This window comes from Indicator indicator, chromosome 29 (genome assembly GCF_027791375.1).
Source record: "Indicator indicator isolate 239-I01 chromosome 29, UM_Iind_1.1, whole genome shotgun sequence".
Classification (NCBI taxonomy): Eukaryota; Metazoa; Chordata; class Aves; order Piciformes; family Indicatoridae; genus Indicator; species Indicator indicator.
In genome coordinates this window covers 6,126,107-6,143,581 of record NC_072038.1, presented here as the reverse complement: position 1 = coordinate 6,143,581, position 17,475 = coordinate 6,126,107, and the positions used below count along the sequence as shown (strand labels likewise).

General features: G+C 38.0%; 1 protein-coding gene across 1 annotated transcript in view; it reads right to left on the bottom strand.

Moving 5' to 3' along the window:
- The window catches only part of FOXK2 (forkhead box K2), a 63,115-nt gene that overhangs the window by 7,733 nt on the left and 37,907 nt on the right, over positions 1 to 17,475 (bottom strand). Inside the window, 3 exon segments of the mRNA XM_054393729.1 lie at positions 684 to 830; positions 1,266 to 1,413; positions 4,227 to 4,421. Of these exon segments, the coding sequence (XP_054249704.1) occupies positions 684 to 830; positions 1,266 to 1,413; positions 4,227 to 4,421 (490 nt within the window).

The window sequence follows — 17,475 nt, the reverse complement described above, 5'->3', positions numbered from 1 at the left end:
AGGCCAGACAATAAATATGTGATTAATATTTTTTTTTTTAATCTATCCCTCTACTGAGCAGGGAAGTACTCTTTAGCCTTCTACTTGTACAGTAAGTTTAGTATAAGTTCCTCACTTTTCCCCTCCCCTGGTCTCTCCAAATTTTATTTCCCTGAAAATAACTTCAGAGCATGCCTCTGCTGCTGATCAGGACCATACTGAGCAGCAACCCAGAGAAACTGATACTCCATGATCAACTCAGTCTGAATGTTACAGGGGCACACTGACCAGTGCTGCCAATTGTGCTCTTCTGTCCTTTGCCAAAACTAAAAACAGCAGCAAAGGCACTGAACCTTTATGTGTATCTGGCAAGCCTAAGCCAGACTGATTCATACTGGGTTAGTCATTCTGGCAAATGCTGAGCTTGGTCTCCTTAAAAATGGAAAGGAAGCAGAAACTAACTCTGTGGAACTGAAAGATTTGGTCTAACTCATTACAAAAAAAATTGCTCAACTGTATTATACGAACTGTCTAAATTGCCTACTTTATTGGAGAAGGTACAATCAGGAAAAAGAGAATACACTCATTTGACAAGTTCTATGTATGAAGGGTTGTTAGGCTCACCGAGGGACTTGTTATGACCATTTACAACCACCAGTATTACTCCCAACTGAAAAAACAAACATTCCAGAAATCAGATTTACCTGCCAGCCCTTGTCTGCTGTCCTGTAGTATGGATAATTTTTAGTTATGTGCGTATAAATTCCATTTAGTGTAAGCTGCTTATCAGGTGCCATTGTAATTGCTTGTACTATTAACTGTGCATAGGAGTAAGGTGGCTTAGAGTCGTCCTGTACAGAAAAAGAAGTACGCATCAATAGATTTTAGACACAAATACTAAATCAAAAGTTATGAAACACAATTAACTTGATTTAAGGCACTTGTGGACAACCAGGACCTTGAAGCAAAAAAGAAACTAAGGTAATTTTGCTCTTCTGATTATCAGATTTTAAAATAACATTAAAAATTTAGAGAAACATGCAACAGTAAAGAATTTTCAATAGCCAATAAACAGAGAACTAAAAATACATACAGGCCCTCCCCCAAAGGGAAGAGAGGCAAATAAATGAAGAAATCTCATATCCAATCACAAAAACCTACAAGCCCTTTACAAAGTCTGTGATGTTCAATTATGACTTAGTTTATATACTTTAGTAAACAGCGTTTCAGAAATCTTGCAGTCACCTAAGATGTAATTTATGGGATTGATTTCAAACAATGTTTACCTTTGGGCTATCTCCACCCGATGCTTCCTTGTCATTTTCTGACTGGGAATTGTCAGCCATTAAATGTAGGTCAGATGGTATCACACGACTCATTTTGTACCCTGAAGAGCCTGCACCACGGGGGCTAGATGGGCAGGAATTTGCAGCACTGTAGAGCATAAAAAGAAGATCCTACTATTTTGTTATACAGTATATCACCACATTACGTCTAATCAAAAAGCTCTTATTGCAGAAAAGCCCACTACCAGAGCTTCTAGGCTAGAGTTAAGGGTCTGTCAGTATTTCCATTATAAGCCTCATCTTCCAAGTCTTTCTAACTCATCCATGGGAATTAAAATCACTGCAGGAAGAAACGTGTCAAATGGAGCTCAGGCTTTCCTCCTCAAAGGAAAAAGGATTAACCGATTTATTAGGCTGCACTGTATTTGGGTAAGATTTGCCATTAGAAAAGTCCACTTTAACTACATAAGCAACCACAAATTTTAAAGACACTTATCTGAAAGAAGAAACACATCCTCCATTAAATTTTTGCCATATGCTTGTATTCAGTCTGCTCAAAAAAGATCATCTCTCCTCTGTGCTATTTTTGCACTTTTGAGAAAATATAGCGAGCATGGAGAAGAAAAAAGGTTTGATTCTCACTTGAATCTGAAACACGTGAGGCATTTGCAGTTATGTGCACATACATACACACATAGATCTTTCTAAAAATCATTAGCTTATCTATAAATGGGATGCATCATCACTGACTCATTTAAGGCAGTATTAGGGCAACAGAGCAGACACTGTTACTTAGTAAAAGATAGTGCAAAAAAAATGAAATTAGTATCTTTTGGTAGCTGACATTTTGCTATCCGTCACAGAAAAACAAAGATGAAATTGTGCAGAATTCCACTGGAACATCTTTTTAACCATTTTCTCCCTGCCTTGTACAGTCCACGGGAACCACAGCTGCACAAAGCCATTTTTTTCCCACGATTTTCATTTAGCTAACAGAACAGTCAGAGGGTGATGTCTGTCCCCTTTTCCCTCCCCCGAAAAAATGCTGACAGTTTTCTCTAAGGTTGCACTCTTCATCAAGTCATACTGCCACTGATTTCACTACAGTCCTCAGAAATTCCAAAAGAGTTAACTGAAAATCAAAATGAATAAACTATGCCCCTAGAATCAGCCTCATCTGCAGAGACAATCTTTAACCTAGCTTGAATCTCTAGTTCAAAACATCGAGTAAATAAATCTAGAGAATGTTATTTACACTTATACAACAAAGCTTTCACAAATTTCCATCTGTCAAGTTTTGTTTGTCTACCTGGCCTCTCATCTTCTTTGATACCTCTCTTTTTATGTACAGAAATAGGGCAGGCACAGTGGACTGGGCAATATATATATATATATAAAATATAAAACCTTTAAGTTTCTCATCATAAGAAATCCCCCAGCAATTTGCTACCAGTGATACACACTACATGAGAGTGACTGAATTGTCTGTGCTGTAGAGAAGAATCCTTGATTAGAGCCAAAACATGCAATTAACTTGGTTTTTTTTAATATAGGTCAGGGCCGTTCTGTGTTTTCACTTATCAAGTGACAACATCCCTCTGCTGTGCTCACTTCAGCATATATTGACAAAGCGACACATATGGTTTAATCAAAGCAAGTTTACAAGTCTTCTACAAAACAGGATGATTTGAAGAGAAACTGTCAAGTTTTGCTCTCAAAATAGACTCTAAACTGTTTTGGGTTTTTTGGGTTGGTGGTCTTTTGTGGATTTTTTTTTTTTTGGGGGGGGGGGGTTGTTTGTTTGGGTTTTTTTGGTAATAAGCTATACTCAACAGGTACATGAAAGCCCTGAAGAGAATTATAAAATTCATAGTGAGGCAAAGACTGCAGTGATACATGTGAGATCTGAAATATTTATGAGATGCTCTGTCATTTTGGGGCAAGATATGTTTTCTCTGAATTTTAATAGGAAAGCAAACCTGTTATGCAGTCGGGTCTAGATCTCTTTTCTCTCTATTTCCACCATTTATATAGATCTCATTAAACACGATGATATGAGATCAAGATCTTGGCAAGTGTGAAAATAGTCAATTAGCCTTACATTCACATTTCCTTAACAAGATCTAGATTTTTAAAAATCAAGCATTAAGAGTCCTTCACTCAAATGAAGGTATCAGGGGAGAAGAAACTTTCAAAAGCACGCATATGACTTTGAAGAACAACTTTTAGTACTCCTAAAATTTTTGCTCCTGAATTCACTATGGATTTTAAAAACTGGATCTGACCTAATTTTACCAGTTTGTGAGGACAGCTTGTTTCACTGAGTTTGGTCCTAAGTACCAACTTGTGCAATATCTACTACTACCAAATTCAGCAGCACAGCAAGTGAAAAAAAAAAAAAAAAACAAACAGATTAACCTACCCGAAGAAGACTTCCCTACACTTAACTCCACATCTCACACTGTACTATAAGTAAAACATCTATTTACTACAAGCAAAAACTAATCAATAACAAATCTTCTGGAGTAAGAGATTACTTTTCCCACATTATTGATAACCAAACCCTGTCTTTTCTGATGATGAACTTCAGGAGGACAATGAATTATCAGAATGATTAAACATGATATCATTTACATAGTTTTAAATATTGCCATAAGCATGCAGGAGTAAAAAGCAATCTAAATCATCTGGAAGGCAACAGAAAGATGTGCTCCTCTGCTGTTCCTAGAATGCCAAGCTCCTGAGCAAATTGCTACAATTTAACACATCACGTGTGAATATTAAAGGCTGCTCATGCAACTATCTTTCTAGTTAGCAGAATGGTGCATTTCTCCACAGCATGGAACACTGAGATTCTACTCAACTGTTACCACAAAAGCAAAATACTCCAAATTAATTAGAAAGCTGTCTCCAGCCTGGAACCATGCACTGCCCTGTAGCCAATCTGCAGGGTTTAAATACCTGATAGTTCCTGTGGGAGAAGGGAGAGGGCTGATCAGGTGAGCCATGTTGTCTGGAATGTTTATCGTTAAGGGAGAGATCTGAGGTTGCACAGGCTTCACTGGGGACTCCGGGGCCTCCTGTTTTTCTCTCTTGTCATTGGACAGAGCTGTGAATGTTATCTTGATGTTTGTGCTGGGAAACCTGAAAGTACAGCTGAAAAATAAAAAACAAATACATAAGCCACTTGTTTACAGAGTGTGAACTTTCCTGCCTAACTGACATATGTAGCAGCTAACCTTCTTTAAAAGGGAAAGGGTAGGGAATATGATGTAAGACCTCCATTTTACAGGTCACACAGAGAGATCAATGCGACCACAAAAAGATCCCCAAGCAAGCAATTTTAAAATTCTGAAATACAAGCAAATGCAATTCTTTTTAACAAGGCTGTTTATGTGCTATGTCTAAATTTCTTGACGTTCATCTTGCAACTAACCCTTAAAGAAGTACTATTTTGAAGACAAAAGGCTGTTATTTTATGATGCCAAAGAATGGCTTCAGCAAATAAACAAGTAGGTTCCCTGATAAAAAAATTAGTCAAGGAGCACAAATGCTGGCAAATTTGAGATCTACCCAGTTTCATAGACTGGTCTAACTAAAAGATTTGGTTTCTCTTTTCTTAAAATCCTCAGTAAACATACCAATCCTAATTCTAATAATTTACACAGTGTATTGCTATATTCAAATACCAGCTGAATTTAAATGCCAATTTCAAGAAATTGCCCGTTTTTCACATACTACCAAAGATCAAGTGGCCAAATTTAAAGGCTAATAATAAGTTAATGACATGCAGTTGTTTAAAAATCTGGAAAATAAAATACAATTAATGCAACTTTGAGTATTTTCCTTTTTCCATCTCTGTATACGGCATTCAGAAGTTAACCCAGTTAGAACAGGCTATTTATAATTTCTCAATAAATAAACAGAATGAGTAAACAAGAAACTTAATTTTCTCTCAATAAAAGCATCTATAAAAAATACAGTTCGTATAACTTCACTATCTCCTCTTTCTTATGCTGTTAGATGACACTCAGCACTAAACCCACAATTATATTAACAAACCTCTTTCTACAAGATGAAAAGGACTTTACAACAACAATACCCAGAAATAAATCTTAGGAAATGATTGTTTTTTAAGTGATTCTGGGTAGATCTAGTTTTATAACGGAAGGGAACAGCAGTATGCTGGAACAGGCCTAAGAAACGTAGCTATGACCATGAGATACAGACTGTAAACAAAAGTGATCATTTGTCTGGAAAAATGTATTAAACATAAAAGTGATGTAAGAATTGGAAGCAACACTCAGCTGTGGAGCAGCATTAAAAACGCTCTCACGTGCTTTGGGTTTTAGTTCTCAAAATTAATCTAAGGATGTTTATAGAACAAAGGCAGCATTGGATTTTCACTGCATTTCTTGCCATACACACCAGAGCGATTCTTTCTTCCTACAACACACACCCAGGATCAGGAAGAAGAGAAAGAATCGACAATGACCTTCCTTTGCTCTGTCTTCCTTCTCAGTATGGACCATGTCCGCATTTAACAGACGACCTATTTCTGAAACATGCTCAATGTACTAAATTAGGAACAGAATCTATGCCAAAAAACTGCACTTGTATTTCAGCAAGACAGTTAAATGGATCAAGTTCTGAGCTCTTTTTCCTTTTTAAGTATCTTCATCAAGAACTTACTGCTTGCTTTTTCCAGTGTATTTTTGTTTATAATGCTTTAGTGACAATTGAAAGAGGTCTCAACTGTTTTGCTAATAAAAACATTTTCTAAACATTTCAGTTAATCAGCAATTATGACAACATTACTCCTCAAGTATAGGCAGAGAGGGCATAGCCAAAGGCAAACTTTTTGCTAAAGATCAAATAAAAATATCTGTGAGAACCTGAACAACAACATGTTTGACACAGAGACAGGTTTAGTCACCTTTATGTATTTTACAGGGCTATTCCATACCTGCAAATTTAACTTAATGCTTTTCAGACCAAACTTACGTCAACCTAAGAAAAATGTGGTAACAATCAGACACAGCTTTAAATACTTTGTTCAGTGGTTAGATTCTGTATTGCCTAGTAAAAAAAAAAAAATCTAGTACATAATAATGAGGAACCAGAGTCCTGCAGTACTGGAATAGGGAGGAGTAAGGATGGAGAGGAGGTAGATCTTCACAACTTAGACACAAGTACTAGAAATATGGAAACATGTGAAATGTATACTTGACAACTCCTCCAATATTTCATCCAAGTATGCACACTGAAACATCTCCCCTCTTACACTACTGCACTACATTAAGGTACTGCCTCCCCAAAACAGTAACGGCAGCTTAAGGAGATGAGGCTAAAGCACAGATTTCGAAGTATAACAGAGATGTAGTGCTCTCAAATCTTGTTCAACTTCGGCAGAAAAACCAAAAGCACCCCCAAACCCAGGAGCTTTGACTAATTAAGGGAACCATATAGGACAGAAATGCATCAAGTAATTGGAAATTTTAGTCAGGACCTGAATTAAAAACTTAAGGTGCTACACTGTTACAACTTATTTCACATGCTGAACCTCAAAGTATGGCTTATTAAGGAAGCCACCACATACTCACAAACCAGCCCCTGGTTAGAACACTTGAATATTGTCAGAACATCATATGTGTCAATTGATCCCTATTTGTAAACAGAGGAGTTTTTTTAATAGAGCCTTATTTTTACTATCTGGTGCTCAGCCAAAAGCAGAATAAAATGCATTCTAACCAATAGATTTTCTGAATAAACTGCATTCACACAAATGTATTTATTACATGTACTTCCACAATCAAAGTACGGAACACATTCTAATTTGATCAGAGCCAAGTTAGTTTTGACATGTTCTTTAGTTATACAATGACCTAAACAAAATCCACAGCATGCTCATATGGAGAGAGGACCTGATCAAACATTTAGTCTGCAGCAAGCTGAATTTGATTTTTCTGTTTCTATTAAAAAAAAAAAAAGAAAAGGAAAAAGCACAAAAAGAAAAAGGAGTAGTTTTACAAGCTGTCACTCTATACCTCATCGACTTAACTACCATTCTTTCTGTATAAGATGATGCCATTTTGAGTAAAAAATCAAACAGAGCCAGCAAGATTGATCCAACAGATTCTTAAACCTGTATGTTTACAAACCATCCATGTGTAGCAGTTACATGATTAGAAGTGTGTTGGGTACACAAGAGATGAAAACAAAAAGCACTATTACCTGATGTGCCAACATTGTATTTTATATATTTCAAACAACTGTTCACAGTATCCACACTTAAATAATTGTGTAAGTTTGTTTATTATGTGTACTTGCCTTGTGCTTTCTACAGAGCACAAAGGAGGGAAATGTGCAATCTAGGAAACTGCTGCAGGGGAGTCACAACAGAAGTGCAACTCAGGATCCTAATTATTCTTTTTTTTAAAAGTTCATCCTGGCTTTACTACTTGAAAACAGACAAGAAGCATCAAAGAATTTCAAATGATTCCCTAGGAAATTCTTACTATCTCTAAAGGTTCCAGCGAAATGCAGACAAGCTGATCCAGGCACTACCTCTGAAGAGTTCAGCAACGTTATAGGGTGCCAGATAAGCACCTTGCGGGAAAAATGTGCAAAGTCTGGTTTTGTCACATCTGTATTTCTAGTATTTCCTCAATTCTCCTCAGCAGTTCTGTCTGTACTGCAGGCAACCAGCAACAGAACAAGAGGACACAGTCTCAAGCTGTGTAGGGGGAAGTTCTTCACAGAAAGAGTGATTGCCCATTGGAATGGGCTGCCCAGGGAGGTGCTGGGTTCAATGTCCCTGGAGGTGTTTAAGACGGGATGAGGCACTTAGTGCCATGGTCTAGTTGATTAGCTAGGGTTAGGTGATCAGTTGGACTTGTTGATCTTGGAGGTCTCTTCCAACCTGTTTGATTCTGTGATTCCTTGTTAAAAGCTGATTATAGACTTCTAAAGTCTGTCTACATAAAAATATCATGTAAAACTGAGGAATTCTGACCTGTCTCCACCTGGGAAGCCAAAACACAGAAGCAGGAATCTGATTTCTTCCCTGTACATATACCCTGCTATGACAACTCAGTTTCTCAGTATCCTTTTAATTATTCCACTTTGATTGTTTTTTAAGAACCAGGACAGAAATTGGACAGGAGCTGCCATCCTACTACTCTTTCATCAGCACCTCCAGATTTTACATTCAAATAGATTATCAGGGTTCAGCACTACTAACTCCCTACATCGAGGTAGTTAAAACTGTGCAGTTCCATTCTTTCACACTCCCTACGACACTGAACACCAGTTAATGCAAGGATCTCCCTGTATTTTAAACAGATCTAAACAAATGACAAGGTGAGAGTTTCCAAACTCTTGTTAGTTTACTGACTGCCAAGGAGAGCTTCAGCTTTCTCCATTAAAAAGACCCATAGAATCCAGTCAGCATCTGGGAGGTTCCTTTTGTTTGTTTTTTCATACAGGCAACTCACTCGAAGTGAAACTGAAGTACTTCACAGCACCTGTCCCACTGAACAGACCTTCTTCAACTCAGGTTTTCTCTGACATGAACCTTTCTCTGAAGGTCTCTAGTCCAATCTCCTGCTAAAAGCAGGGCTAATTAGACAGAGGTGCTCAGGGCCTTGTCTAATCAAACTTTAAAGTATAGAGTTGGCCAATTCATTCCTGTAATTAGCCCCTCTAATGGTGAAGGGGTTTTTGCATTTGTCCAGGCATAATTTTGTAGTTGTAACTTGCTCCAGCTGCTTGTCCTCAAACTGTGTGCCTCTGGAAACAGGACGCCTCCGTCTTTTCTACAACCACCCTTTAGGTAGGGAAAGACTGCTATTAAGAGCCACCTTTGAGCTTCTTTATGTAAGTAAGTAAGTAAATAAATAAATATCAAGGTCCTTTAGTCTCCCGCTCTACTAAATATGCCAGTTCCCTAAGCACCTCAGTAGCCATCTTCTCCAGTTTGTCCTCAGTTTTGTTTGCAACAGGACCCATAACCAGATTCTGTGATCACCCAGAATGAGGCCAGCCCCCATCATCACAAGGCTGCACACATACAACCTCCTCTGCCCCAGGACTCCTCTGCTCCTCCCTGCAGAGCTGCTCTCCAGTCAGACATCCCCAGACTTTGCCCACCCCAGAGGTGGGATTTGAATTTGTCTTTGCTTCACAAAGTTGCTATTCTGCTAGCCAGCCTGGCAGTGTCCCCTCTAGATGACAGCCCTGCCCTCCAGCATGTTAACCATTCCCCACTCCCAGCATGGCATTATGCCTGACCTGCAACGGGCACTGTGTTCCATATCCCAGGACACACTGGCCTCAATTCCACAAGAGTACCATTTCCTCTGCACCATTCCATGTAACATGTGTCAATCACATCTAAGAGCAGCAGGTCAAAAGTGGCAGTACCTGGCAATGACATCCTCCCTGTACAACTGCCTACTAATGGATCACTATGTTCTCTCGTTACAAAATAAGGACCACAATTTCATCATGGATCCAGTTGCTTCTTCATTTATTATTGATTACATGACAATGGATTATTAAGAAATTAATTATAAACAGAAGTAGATCTAGCTATAGGTTTTTAAGCAATTTTTAAGTAAAAAAGGCTTAAAAGATGAGCCTTTAGAAAAAAACAACTAGAAATACAATGAAGGTAAAAAAAGCTCAAAAGGTTGAAGTACACTTAGATGGAATTTCAGCCTTTGTAAAGTCTGTGTACTGTGCTTCACGTCCTGAGAAAAAGGTGCTCCTCTACAGAAAGAGCTGAACACAGGTCCCCACAGATCAAACTGACACACACAACACTAGGCAATCTGTAAGAAGAGATGAACATTCACGTTTTGGAGATACCTGAAAGAAGGAATCTCTGTTAACTCGGAGAAAATCAACAATTCCCATTCCAAGGAGAAAGTGGCTGCCTCACTCAGCCTCCCTTTTCCAAAAGAAACATAATTACATTTTCTAACTCACTCATCTTCTGAATTTTCTACCAAAAGGTTTCAGACTGCTCAACACCCAGAGCAGACATAATAAATTATTCACGTTCAGATTTTATTTTTAAGACTTTGGGCCATGTTTAACTGAATTGGATACTGCAGTCAGAATCATCACCTTCAGACCTAAATAGAATCGACAAAGCTGAAACTTATTAAGAAGACAAATGGAACTGAACTGCTTCAAAGGGGAGTCAAAATTCAAGATAATATTAAAGTACCCAACAGTTACAAATCTAGATTTGCAAGCTAATAATGAAGGTAGATATATAAATCCATCCAAACTGTAAGAATATTAAAGAGCTACCTGAAAAGTCACAGCACTTTAAAAAAAAATACTTACTTTTGTAGCAAGCATCTCCTTGATCCTTTAAACATAAATAACTGCTCAGATATTTGTTTTACAATCTTTTCTAGAATTACATTAAGAAGTTCAGCTGTAAAACTTACCCACAGTAAGAAAACTACTAAGAGTATATAGGAGATTTGATAAGGATACTCCGAAAAGGGGTGAGCCAGTATATTTTAATACAAATCAGATTTTCATTATTTTCTTATTTTTTTGAAATAGGACTTTCTAAAAGGGCAATTTTTTTATACTGGCACTTGTTTATCTCCATGAGGATCATCTTGTGCTCCTATTAGGAATTTCAGCTTTAATGTTACATTTGTAAAACTTTCTACACTGATGGCAATAGAAGACAGCAGTATCTCTTTCTGTTGACATTTTTGGGAGAGGAAATTTACTTGTAAAATGTATACTAAAGAAACAAAGCTAATAGAAGGGTTGGGCTTTTTAAAAAGGAAGTTTTTAATGCTCTTCTGCTTACAGTTGACCACACCCTGTGCAGCAATGTGAGAAACTACCCCAGCAGGAACACAGCATCACTTCCTGCAAGTACATGTACACATACACGCTGTGTGAGGATGGATTCCTCCTCCTTTCTCTCCATGGCTGTAAACTAAGTCCTGATTTGGCTCACTGACCATAAATTTACATTCAATTATGTCTGGCCATTACAAGCCAGGACACTTCTAGAGGTTATCCAAAATGCAACTGTCCTTTAAAATGTGGCATCTTTTTCCTCTGGGGAGTGAATCACAACCTCATGCGTGTTTCCCTTAATTCTCTGTATCCTTTGCAATTGATTTCTGTTGACCAAAGATCAATAGTTGCAAAGCATGTCCTCCATGAACAGAGAATGTGAGGGCTGTATAGCAAGCTCAACCTCTAATACAAGGAACAGAACACTCTCAGACTTTTCAGCCAGCAATTAAGACTTTCTATTCTGAGCAATGTACATGCTTTTCACAAGGATTTCTGTGGTTTTTCAGGTGTGCCAACACTGTCTACACAGTGACATAAAGCAGTATGAAAAAAATACCCTAAAGAAAAAGATCACTGATCTATTAATATACTCAGATCTCTTAAGATTCAAAAGCAAAGATCTATGCATCATCACAAACGATGAAATAATGCTGTAGCCTCATAGTAATTCAAGTCAGCCAATAAAACATTTACCAAATTCTAAGCAAAGGATGGAAATATGATCTACTTGTGCATTAATGGATCCTCCACAGGAAACCTAGCTTACACATTTCCCCACTGCTGTTTTAGTAAGTGCATAAGAAGTATGTAAAGTTGTTGGTATTCGTTACAGGAATGGTGCTAACCCACTTTCAGAAGGATCTGGAACAAGCCTGTCTGTGTTAGGAAATGATTCTATGACAACAGAATATGGATGACGACAACAGGAACATTCCTGACCACCAGCAGCAAAGAGAAACTGAGTAACAAACACATGCTCTTTTTTGAAAGGGTTTCTTCCTTCCCACTTAGAAAGCTGACTGCATACAGTGCATTTTTAACCCTATGCTTACAACGGTTTCTCTAACGGCAGTTAAGAATCAAGACTGAAAAAGACACATCCTAAAGTTGTTCAACCACAGCAAATCTTGCTGCAAATGTAAAGGATTCTGTGAACAACTTGAAGGTGATCTCACCCCTCCCCTGCATTATTATGCTACAGATACAAGCATTAATGAAAGTGTTGTTACAGATTGTCAAATGTTCCTGTTTTAGCAGCCAGACATTTCATTTTCTTTATATACCAACCACACAAGTGCTGGTACTGATCAGCAGCAAAAACATTTAGGCTATCCTACAGCTGTGGAAACGTGCTAACTAAAAATACGTATTTCAAAATCACAAATTCTCACTGCATTCTCCTCTTTTCTGGTAAAATATTTAAACCAGCAAGAAGAAAAAAAACAAAACAAACAAACCCTAAAGAAATTCAATACAGTAGCCTCGCACAGGCTGCAGGAACTGAGAAAGAAATTGGCCTGCAGGCAAGAATGTAGGCAGCAGTTACTGTAGAAACCAAGCTCTTCGTTGCTTTTCTCTAAGCAAAAGAAAGACACAAAAGAGCTGGAAAACAGCGATCGATGGGAAGCAGCTTATAAAGCTGCTTGTCACATCTGCTGCAGGAAAACCAGACACTAATTCATTAAAACTGCTCATGTAATGCCTCTGGAATTTGAGGCTCCCCAGCCTGTGAATACAAAAGAAACTCCGCCTATGGAAACACTGCATTTTCGGGTATTTAGCATCTCTCACACAAAAGCCTATGCAGAGTCAGGTTGTGTGGTCTCTATCCCTAAATTTCCTTCTCAAGTATAAAAAACAAATTCAAATTTGTCCAAAAGACTGTGTGCCTCTATCTCTGCCAAACTTCAAACAGCTATTTTGAGTCCAAACAGAGGGACGTAACTCTATAATACAATCGTTTCCTGTTTAAAAAAAAACAAAACACATGCAGCAGGAAAGTAAAATCAATCATTCGTCTTCCTTCCAGATATCTATGTTTGACAATAGTTTCCTATTATCAAATAGGCAAGCTTAAACTTTCACAATAGTAAACACCATTCCAAAACTTTTCATAAACCATCGCATTTGCAATCCTAGTCGAGCTGAAGCAGACACACCAAGTTAGCAAGTTACAGGGGTGCCTGGCATTTCACCCTCAGTTGTGGGCTCACGGGAATGCAAAGTTCACATGGAAATGGGAAGTTTTAATAACAATATTCAGTGCTAAATAAAAAGCAAGAAGTAAACGAAAGTGCTTAGAGCCAAACACACAGCACTTGGCATTCTACTATTCCTTACAATTAAAGCCGTAGGGGGGAAGTACAGTGAACAAGTGCTGTCATGATGTGTTTTGACGCAAGCATAATGATAAAAAAAGCACTAATGACTCACACATTACTTTAGCAACAAAAGACTTCATTTATTACCTCATCAGAGACCTGTACTCTATCGCAAAATGATGCCAAAACTACCTAATCGTTACCAAAGAACAGCTACACACAGAGGACAAGCTGCACAGAAAAAAAAGATTATTCCTGACTCAAGGAAGCATAGTTTATTTCAGATGGGGCTTTTAAAGACAGAACTCTGCTTCCAAGAGCAGAACAGTCCTGTCCTTCACGCAGAAACCCATGACTAACTCAGGCCATTGAAGAGTGACAAGAACTGCTTCCTACCAACTCTAATTTTAAGCAGACAGCAGTGTTTCATTTCCCCCCTAAATCTGCCTGTCTGGTCAAAGAAAGGACTTTTTTCAGACTACTCTCAAAAAGCTGTGGACATTGTTTAAATGTCACAATTACCTACCTAAAGATGTTTGATGTTCAAGGGCTATTCCATACTTGTTTCAATTTGGTAATATTGCTGGGCATCTCAACAGAAATCAAGATTTTATATTCTGTTCTGAAATGTTTTATTTAACCATCTGTACTCTGCAGAATGTTTGTTCAAACCACTTTTCCATTTGTTTTATAGTTTCAAATTCCTTAAACTTTCCTACTGAAGGTGCAGACCCTCTAGAAATTGTACATGCATGAGCCACTCCACAGCATTATATAAAGTGTCTTTCCTTAATCACTTGTGTGGGCACTCAAGAACCAATCAAGACTCCAAGGAGTCTGAAAGGCTGCAAAGCAAAGAAACTATGTAATCTACAACAAACACGTTGTTATTGGAAAATATTCAAGAAGCACTCCTCCTGAGCCATTCTTAGAAGACTATACCAAGTCCTCAAATCACAGGCTGTTGTAAGGGGCAGCAGGAAAGGATGAAAGTCAATAAAAACAACAGACATGATTTAACAAGTCAAACGGTCATGCAAGTGGAAATCTGTCCAGGAGTAAAAGAAAAAAAAAAAACAGATTAAATAAAAGTCTTCACCAGAGTATATGTTACTCATTGTCACTATACTGATAAAGCAACCAGAGTAGAGAGAAGGGTCCAGCACGCAACCATGAAGCATGGGATTAACTTCTGCAAGCATCGACCTGTACCTGAGTTACTCATCTATCTTTACAGTGAGTGAAAATGAGCAGACAAGGGAAAACCCTGATTTGGTTTGGAGAAAACAGGTTTAGGGTTGCCTATTTTTCACTGAATTTAAAGGCAGTCAAGGTGCAGACACACACATGCATTCTCACTCACATACCCACTCCTGTATTAAGCAAAATGAAATGCATGCTGAACATCCAGTAAAGTCAAGAAAAATACGAGCCAGGATTCCTGAAGCATAGGTACCAGCCAGGCTCTTAGCAATAAAAGCCTTGACCTTGGGGGTGGTTTCACGGGATACAGTGATGTAACAGCTCCACACTGCCAAACAGGGCAGGCTCTTTCCTGCCTCTTCTACCAGCTCTGTTCCCAACCACAGGATTACTCTGCTTACCTGCTACCAGGAGACACTGGTATCTCCATCTCATTTACTAACCCATCAGAAAACCCATCTAGCTGAAATGTCAAAGTTTGGTGATGGTTTAGTAAATTTAAGTAATCTCACAGTCTAAGCACTCTTCAAAAAGGTACTTACTACATAAAAATATTTCAATACACAACTGTTGTAACCATTCCCTCTGAAAGACTGACATTTGAAGTAATACAGAAAAATAACCCTCCAGAAGTTATTAGACATAAAAGGAAATGCATAACACTCAGTTTGTAAACAAGAGTGCATATTCAATACTCTGCAACAGAATGAAGTTTGGTTAACTTTGGACATTTTAGCTCTACCAAGAAAGTCACCATTTTCACTGCAGATGCTGTTAACAGAAAATGATTCATGATCATGTAAGTCAAACATTCCTCATGAAATGTCTACCACTCTAAAGATGTACACATACTAGAAACCACACTGGGGATAAAAACCTGTTGGAGTAATGGCAATTATGTACCATCTATTAGTAAAGAGCCAAGGCTTTTGTGTGTTCCCACGTATACTACTTTCAAGGTCTTAACTATAATGGAATAAACTCACTCTCTGCATTTCTGAAACATCTTTCATTAAAAAGCACTGAAGTCCTGAGCACGCATCAGAACACTACATCAGATGCACTCTTTGCACTATTAGGCACTCTGAAGTTTAGGGATAGTTGCATCCACACAGGAACAGTATATGCAGGAAAAGTCTGGAGCACAGACAAAACCAGAGCTAACAGTCCTCAAAAACAGGGAGAAGGGGAGGGAAGTTGGAAAGGGAGAGAATTAGGGTGTCTGCATTGCAGACAGAGTAACCCACTTCAAAACCCCAATGAATCAATTTGAAAAGGCAAGGCACAGCTCTTGATAAAAAGTGCTGGAAAAGAGCACTGAAATTTCATCATCCCCCCTGCCTCCACCCATGAAGTATTATCCCCATTTTTCAAAACAGATTAAACAGATTTGTGACTTGGCCAAGTCATTTTGGCAAGTGTGCAACAGAGCTGGGAACAGAACACATTTTTCTCCAACACTCAATCTTTGTTTAAACCACTGGATCATCCCTTAAGTCTTCCTTCTCTTACAACTACTTTAAGAGGCAGAACATCAGGTGAAACACACATCTTCAGTAAGAGGGAGATCATTTAATTAAATAAGACAGCACTATTTCAATCAGTTTGTTGCACAAGAGTAGCTGCTTAAGGAGCAATAAAGTAGTGGCTGTGAAGCCTACACAGCACAAACTATGATACGTACATATATCTTAAGCAATATATCACATCCTCCCAAACACAGATAAAGGAATTTTTGTTTCACCAGTCCTTTACTATACTACTACACCACAAAAACTGCACATTAGACGCATGCATTTCAACTGAAATCTCTACTGTTACATGCTGAAAAATTTGAAGAAGTTAAGCTACACAAACGTAATTTCCTACGTACTCCTGAGAAGCAGGATTTAGTTTTTCATTATCAAAATTAAAGCCTTATTTAATGCAATTTAAAAACCAAAAATAAAGCCAAAACCAGATAAAATTTAAATCCTAGATATTGAAAAAAATATCTGGGGGAAAAGGACTCTTCATTTGCTTTCTTTTAGAAACATATCTGTTAATTGTACTCGTGCAGAACAGCCTGTAAATTTCCCAGCAACATACAGCTGGAGGCACTGAAATAATAGAGTACATCCTACCCACGTGCAATATTGAAGGACTTACTTTAATTTGGTTTATCTATGTTATATCTGCTAGTTTTAATTAGTCATACTCCTACACTGCCCCACACCAACATTATAGAATGTCAAAAACTTTCACTGTCCAAAAAAAAAGCCAATTACTAATTTTTTTTTTTAAAGAATCAAACTGCTTTGGTGAGGAAAATACAAGGCAAGTACTATCTTCACTTGTCACTTCTTGTCCTGTTTACAACAAAGAGCACTGCTGTGCACTGATCAGCTTGGTTTTACCTAACCTGCAATCCTACAGACAGGCAGGAGAGTCCACAATAACTGGATCAGTCCCACACAGCAAAGAACACTGCATGGGAGGGTAACAACAAAAAAGTCCATCCTTTGGTTGTGTAAGCCATACCCAACCCAAGGCTTTCTGATACTAAAACTGCCATTGTCTTCAGAGTGGCTTCTTTTGGTTTAGCTTCACATTCCACTTTTTTAATTACCTTTCTGTGATTTAGCTTTTCCAGAACATTAAATTTTCTAAACACAGAACACACCAAAATGGAAAAAAATGGTCCCAGCACATTTCACTATACATCACTCTGTTTTTTAAACATCATCCTTCTTTGAGATATGCTAGAACCAACCCACTTTGTAGACAGTAACTGATACAGTACAAGCTGAAGTATTCCAAAATAAAAATTTATGCTAAGTTCAGACTTGTCATCCTTTTCTGCA